Here is an 8,030-nt window from a genome sequence, read left to right as displayed (position 1 = left end):
TGATCTACTATCTTTTCTTCCAGCTCTTCATCTTGAGTCAAATTCATAGCACACTCATGGAATTCCTTCCACACTTCTTTAGCTAGTGAATTATTCTCATACTGATCATAAAAGAGTAACGAGTTCAGAATAAGTCCAGTTGCATGCAAAGGTCGATGAAGTTGCTCCGTTCATCTTGAATCAATTATCTGAAAGATCTTTGCATATTTCTGCCATCAATGAATGATGCTTGAATAGCCTCCTTGGCCCTACCCGTAGCTTCATAAAGGTAGCCCATTTTTGTTTCACATCCACCAAACGAAGTACTCTAATCAAATGGCCCCAATTTTAAGAGCATGAAGTACATTATTCCAAAAAGAATTAAAAAGAATAATGTGTGCTGCTTCTTTCCCCCCCAGCTTCCTTTGCAAATTTACTATTGTTCCATTCCTCTGAAATGAACAACTTTCTTAAATTGTTTTTTTGCAAGTGGATACTATGCAAAGTTAAGAAAGCAGTGGCGTACCTTGTCTTGCCCGGCCTTGTCTTGTCCGGTTTCACCAAATTTTTTTGTTTGGTGAATCTTCTCATCATATTCAATAACAAGGGTCGCGAAGAAATATTAAAATGTACCCTAAGCCCTGGCCAAAAACTGTAGAAAAGGGCTTTTCCTTGAAAATGTCCCCGAACATTAAGTTGATATAATGAGCCGCACATGGAGTCCAATAGACATTCGAGTATGCTCCTTGCACCATACCACTCGCTTTAACATTTTCATTCGCATTATCAGTGACCACTTGAACATCATTGCTTGGGCCAATCTTTTCAATGGTGTTCTGAAACAAGGCGAACATTTTGATGTGGTCAGTGGACGCGCCGCTAGCATCAAACGACTCAAGAAATAAACTTCCCCTTGAAGAATTCACCAACATATTAATAATCATTTTTCCAGTTCTTGTCGTCCACTTATCCATTATAATGGAGCTTCCATACTTGTTCCACGGAACTTTATGTTCCTCCACAATTTTATTGGTCTCCTCCACATCCTAATTTAGATAAGGACATCTGATGTCATGATAAGTGAGGGGCTTCATTTCAGGTCCATATTGACCAACGACCTCAATAAAGTCTCCAAGTGTCAATATAGCTGACATAATTGAAGAGGAGCCCAACATCATAGACCCATCGTGCAAAAACTTTAACTGCACGATCCCTTAAAATGTCCTTGGCAATTTTTTGCACATTTTTTCCACCATTCTTTGGTTCTGGCTTTTTTGGAAAATAACAATCTATAGGACCTTTAGTCTTACTCGTACCCATCATTCTATGGCTCGGAGAGATTGCATCTCTTCCCGTTTTGTTGGAAGTGACAAACTTTCACCTTCTTCTATATCATCATCATCTTCTTCTTCAAGATTGGTCACAAATGGTTGAATCATTTGATTTTTTTGCTCCTTCTTCTCAACAAAATTCTTTATTTCCTTCCTCACCTCCAGCGATCATTTCAGACAACTTGTGACGTTTCTATCGCCACCAATAAGATGGAATTTAAAGCGATAAATTCCCCCCATTGTAATCTTGTTACAAAACTTGCATATAACATGTATACTATTCTTCTCATTAACTTCATCTCCATATCGTCAAGTTGGGTCTTTCTGAACTTTGGCACATTTTTAATCCCTATTAAGATATTAAAAAAACAAACATAATCAAATAAAACTGAAAATATAACACACACACACACACACACACACATATATATATATATATATAATAATTAATTTTATAAACTGAAATACACATAAAATTTAATAAATAAAGGCTAAAATACTACTCCCTCCGTTTCAATTTATGTGAACCTATTTGATTGGACACGGAGTTTAAGAAAAAATGAAGGTTTTGAAATTTGTGGTCATAAATAAGTTAAAAAGGGGTCCAGAGTATTTGTGTGATTATAAAAGCTTCTCGTTAAGGGTAGAATTGGAAGTTTAAGTTAAATTATTTCCAAATTAAGAAAGGGGTTATTATTTTTGGAACGGACCAAAAAGAAAATAAATTCAAATAAACTGGAACGGAGGAAGTAGTAAATAAGAAGAATAAAAGTAAGAAAAACCGCCTGCCCTAGCTATGAGCAGACGTCTGGATGGGAAGAAGAAGAGGAAAGAAGAGAGAAAAAAAGGAGGAGAAGAAAAATGACCTAGATGTCGTCTGGTCGTGGAACCCTAGCAGCAGCAGCTTCAAACGTCGATGAAGAAGAGAAAGAAATGTCTTCTCGTTCACTTTGGGGTCTATTTTGTATAATAAAAAAAAGACCCAAACATTTGTTTTTTAAAAGTGACCCCTTTGGACCGAAGCGATCGCTTGCTGGTCGTGTTGCCTCAGCTTCGAAAAATCTCTGGCCTGTCGCTTCTCGCTTAAAGCGATCACTTTTTAAACACTGTTCACCCTCAAACCTTCTTTCAGTTTCAATTCCTCTCTTCTTCAGAATTTCAGTTTCATGTCCATTTCATTTGTCCCCCTTTTGCACTACATTTCTACAGCGTCACTGAACCTCCTCTCTTCCTTTATTTATTCCGTTATATTTATAGAGTTATTATTATATCATAGACAAAATCTCCTGCACTCTTACTCTTTTTGGAGTCACTCATTCCCTAAAACCAATTAGCTCCATAGGAAGAGAAGAAAATTTTTCATGGCTACACAGAGACATGTTCCAGCAAAGGAGGCAAAATCATAGGTAGTTCAACAGCTAAAGAGATGCTACCAAAGTGAAATAGCCGAACAGAACCAGAAACTCCATTCTACTTCAATAAACCTTAAACAATCAAATCCTTCATCCTCAGCATGAGGTGCACTTGGAACTAAATAATTACAGCACTCAGAATGGCTAAGCCTCTAGGACTTTACAAATTCTATCAAGGTCTCTACCTCATAGAGATGTAATACAAAAGCTTCTAAATGGATTAAAAACCATGCACCAACTTCCTTTTCTCAGATTAATTCTTCATTGCAGGATTACTTTTATAACATCTACTTTATAGAGCAAAATTAAAAAGAAAAGAGAACTACAAGCGATTAATATAAAGTTATAGCTTCTTTAAAGTAAGTATGTCACTCAAGTTATTAGCTTGAATTACACTATTGTACCTCTACTGTACAGGGCCAAGCATAAGAGAACTACAAGCAACTACTGTTATTCACTAACTTTTGAACTTCTGGGATTTATCTCAATCTATACCATTAATCATCTTAAGATTCAAGGAACTGCAATACTCACTTTACTGTGTCTTCCTAGGCCTTCCTAGACTTCGACCATTTTGTTTCTTCTTTGACTTCTTAGATAATCCCAACTTCTTCAAAAATGTAGTACCTGGTTTGGCCCCGTCGTCATTGCCCTTTGGGGTCCTCCCACAACACTTTTGTATTTGTTGCTTCAAGTGCACCTCATGCTGAGGATCATTCGAACATAATACCTCCTCATTTGTTTTTCTATCAGGCAACACCTCTTCATTTGTTGCCAGGGCCGAAAGTGTACTAGTACCTAGTTTGGCCACATCCTCCTTGTACTTAGGAGGGCTCCGACAAAGCTGACGTTTTGGTAGTTCCAAGTGCACCTCATGCTGAGGATCAGTCAAATTCAGTGCCTCCTCACTTGTTGCCAATGCCAAAGGTTCTTCCATTTGTACTAAATGTTTACCAGCTGAGGCACATAATGGCATGGTTCCACTTTAGAGGTACTTACTGATTTAGGTTCAGATCGGTCTCTGCTCCAGCGCTTCAGTTGTCTTTGTTCACGATTTATTTGAGATGACATCTCAATTGACATTGCCTCAAATCCTGTAGAATCATCATCCTCATTTAGCTTCTCCGGGGTAGATGTCTCTTCTTACAGCTGCTGCTTCTTTTCAGATGATGGTTCAACTGTTGGAAGTACATTCTCGTGAGATTCTTTCATCTTTGACAATTCAATCAGCTGCTTTGCAGTTACACCATTTTGCCTCTCACTTAATAGCCCTTTATCTTCATCTGTGTTCGGTTGATTATGATGCCCATTCAACTCCCTGTGCATTCCATTTTGTTGCCCATGTTTGACTTCATTTTGTTGCTCATCCAACTTCTTCTTCTCTTCTTTAACAACTTTTACATCATCATGCGTTTTCTCCTTCTTTTCCTTGCGCCGCCGCTTCTTTTGTTTAATCTCCCAACCCCACCTTCCCTTCCTCTTCTTGTACTTCCTCTTGCTTTTTGTTTTTGGATTCAAGCTATTGTTGCCACCACCAGCAAGCAAAAAGCGCCCTCCTCCGTCAATCAAAAGAATTTCACCATTTTCAGACAGCTTCTGTAGATGATGTTTCAGCAGGAACATATGAGCCATTGGCAAATTGTCATATTCTTTCTTGATAAACTTAGATATTGAGTCTTCACTCGAGCCTCCTTCTTCATTCAATTCCTGCAACGCCCTTTGAATCATCTATAACAAGAAGAAAACATGTGATTAGACCAAAAGGAAAATCTTCAACTATGTGGAAACTGAGGATTCAAAACTATTCACAGTTACTCCTTAAGAAATGAATGGGAAGAGAAATTGCTTATCAACTCTCCTAGGTCTGAACTTGGATTGCTAGTTTGATTAATCAAGCTATTAATTAAGAAAAGAACTTTCAAAAGCAAATCTTTTTGGCTAGTTGTCTGAGGAAGATATTAACATTATATAATAACAAAAGAAATCTCACTTTTGCCCATATACATACAAACCCAATTAACATGAAATGACCAGAATTGACAAGAATCTGACAAGCACGCATTAACAAATATTGAATAACTATTTCATTTTTTTTCCCAAGAGAGTAATTATATCATCTTTTTTCAAGAGAGTAATTATAGCATTAAAGGGGAGCCTTGGCGTAACTGGTAAAGTTGTTGCCATGTGACCAGAAGGTCACGGGTTCAAGCCGTGGAAACATTGTCTTGCATAAATGAAGGGTAAGGGGCTTACAATAGACCTTGTGGTCCGACACTTCCTCGGACCCCGCACATAGCGGGAGCTTAGTGCACCGGGCTGCCCTAATCATTGACTGATTACCATTTTTCTTTTTTTTTTGTCTCTAACTCTAAATAATTAAGTTCACAATTACTTTCATAAAAGATTAACTAATGGGTGCAGTAAAACTTTGTAACCACTGACTAAAAATCATGAAATTATTAGTATGAAAAATTACTTACCCAAGAATAAGGAGGATGATCAGGGGTAGTATGAAGAGAAGAAAGCAAATGGGAAAGGCGCTGTTGAAGAATGGAGTTCCGGGTCGGTGATAATGGCCCATTTGGTTCACTGTTTGACAGTTTCAATATGGCTTCTTTTAATTTGTCCATGCCTACTGCTTTCTTCTGCTTCAGCACATTGTTTTGAGTCAAAAAGTAGGGTTTTTGGAAGTGATTTTATGTGTAATTGACGGATCCATAACTTGTGGGATTCGGTTGTTGGAATTCTGGAGAAGTTTTCGGAGGTTTTGTTTGGTCCTCTACAATTGGAAATATTCAGATTCCTTGTGTTTTAATTATGGAAAATAAATGGCTTTCTTCTTTCTTCTTTTTTTTTTCTTTTTCTAATCTTCAAGTCGTTTTATAGCTTGTTTGGCCAAGTTTTTTTTTTTTGCCTAAAAGTGCTATTTTTTTTTGCCAAAAGTAATTTTAGCCAAAAATTGAGGTGTTTGGCCAAATTTTTGGAAAGAAAACAAAGTGCTTTTGAGGAGAAGCAGAAGCCGTTTTGGAGAAGCAGAAAAAAGTAGTTTTTCTCCAAAAACACTTTTTTGAGAAGCACTTTTGAGAAAAATATACTTAGAAACAGTTTTTAAAGTTTGGTCAAACACTAATTGCTGCTCAGAAAAGTACTTTTGAGAAAAAAAACACTTCTCAAAATAAGTTGATTTTTACAACTTGGCCAAACGGGCTATTAATCTGGTCCAGATACAACAATTACTTTAAAACTAATAAATTTAGGCAAACTACATAGTTTCAAAATACACACACCTCTCGTTTATGGGATTTTTTTTTACATATTCAACCTTTTAATAGTACGTCTAACACATATTACTTTTGACTAGATAGCACTTGCGTATTTACACACAAAAAATGTGTGAAGCCATTAAAAAAATTTCATTTTTTGTTTCCCTTCCCCATAGGAACCCCTTCCCCTCCCTCTGGTCTTCTTTCCAAAATAAAATTTTTAAAAGAATATATCAATTTTAGATTTAAAATTGAGCGAATTTTGTTGGTTTATTGTCCAAATATTATGAAAACTATTTATTTGTAATAGATTTAAAAGTTTTAACAATAGTATTAAACGTTTGGTGAAAAAATCTAGAATCCACCATTGTTGGGTATCGAAAGAGCTTGAAAATTCAATTGGATCTTGTTGATTATTAGGTTATTGAATTCAATTTGTTGCTCGATTATTTTCGGCTAGTTGTTTGGATAATGTGATTGAATTTTGGTGTTATTGGAAACTTTCTCACAGACAACTATGGTGGTAGCAACAATGGTGCATAAGATAGAAATGGAAAGATGAAGAAGATGAGTTTTAATTTTAATTTCTAATATTTTTTTCCTTTTTAAAATTAATGACACGTGTTACGACCCTATTAGGGCGTGACTTTCACGTTATCTGACAAAAATGGTTTGTCTTAGACACACTTTTAAAAAGTTGAGTGTGTAAAAAATTTCCGTAAAAGAAAAGTGTGTAACAGGTATTTCGCTACAAGATTAATGGGTAAACTAAATATTTTGCCAATAAATTTATCTACGTTTTGCGCGATTTTAATAAAATACTTACTACAGAAAGGGCAAGATGGATGATAACTTCCATTTACTATATTCTTCTATATGTATTTTTTTTATTAACAAATATTATCGATAGTAATCTAGTCCCCATAAACTGTTATTATTGGGGGAAAATTAAGAAACACAGTATAATAAAAGTTAAGTGCCAAAAGGAATGTTATACTCCCTCATTTAGAAATAATTTCTTTGCCCTTAATATTTACGGTTTGTATTAGACCATAAAATTTTAAAAAATTTCTTTTTTTCTTTCTTAAACACCCGTCAAGTTAAACACCACCAGATAAATTAGGACTAAAGGAGTATTGCTTATTGAGTAATTTTCTAATTTTTACAAAGATCTAACTTTAGTAAGTAATCTGTGTACCTTCTCTTATTTTTTATATACTCCTTCCGTTTCAAGTTATATGGCACACTTTAATTCGGTGCGAAGTTAAGGAAGAATTATTTAAAAACAACTTTTGGCCGTAAATACTTTTTAATATTTTTGTGATGATAAGAATTTAGAAATTTGTGATCTTAAAATATAAATAACATATGCTATGTTTTGCTTATCACAAAGAGTAAAATGGAATGTCTAGTTATATTATATCCAAATTTCAAATACTAGAAATCAACATCTAAAATATTTTCCAATGACAAAATACTCCCAACAATACGAATCCTCTAATTCCATGCCACCAAAACCACTTGATCTTCAAATGAAATCCTTTCCAATATCATCCCATAATTCCTTAACCAACTCCAACATCAACTTGCCTAGTCTTATGAATATTGATATGCATGAACCGGTTTCCACTTCTTCTTCACTTTCTAAATCATACCTACAAACCCTCACCCAACATAATATTTCTTCTCCACCGTCTATCCCTCAAGAACCATTACACCTTAATTTGGAAATTAATGCTGAATTAGAGGCACCAAATGACTCTTCCATATTTATACCACTTTCTTTGGAATAAAAAAACAGGATTTACAAACCATGGTAACATGCAGTGATTATTAAAGTTTTTGGTCGTAAGATTGGACATCAAATACTTCGATAAAAAATATATACGTTATGGAAACCAACTGAAAATCTCCCTCTCATTGACTTAGGGTCAGATTTTTTCCTCCTTAAATTTCAGAAAGAGGAAAATAAAAATCATGCTTTACAGGATGGTCCTTGGTTCATTTTAAATCATTTTCTATACGTTCGTCAATGGGAGCCTAAG

The 8,030-nt window shown here is 35.2% G+C and overlaps 1 protein-coding gene across 1 annotated transcript; it reads right to left on the bottom strand.

Annotated features, from left to right (window-relative positions):
- Positions 1 to 3,054: 3,054 nt before the first annotated feature.
- On the bottom strand, positions 3,055 to 5,516 carry LOC104232948 (uncharacterized). Its single transcript, XM_009786223.2, has 2 exons — positions 5,203 to 5,516; positions 3,055 to 4,450 (listed from the first exon to the last, which is right to left on the bottom strand). The coding sequence occupies exons 1-2, from the start codon at positions 5,350 to 5,352 to the stop codon at positions 3,866 to 3,868; spliced, it is 735 nt and encodes a 244-aa protein (XP_009784525.1). The 5' UTR covers positions 5,353 to 5,516; the 3' UTR covers positions 3,055 to 3,865.
- Between the last annotated feature and the right edge of the window lie 2,514 nt (positions 5,517 to 8,030).

Source organism: Nicotiana sylvestris, chromosome 4 (assembly GCF_000393655.2).
Source record: "Nicotiana sylvestris chromosome 4, ASM39365v2, whole genome shotgun sequence".
In the NCBI taxonomy this organism is placed as follows: Eukaryota; Viridiplantae; Streptophyta; class Magnoliopsida; order Solanales; family Solanaceae; genus Nicotiana; species Nicotiana sylvestris.
The sequence above is the reverse complement of the archived record's forward strand: the minus strand, read 5'-3'. Positions and strand labels throughout refer to the sequence as shown.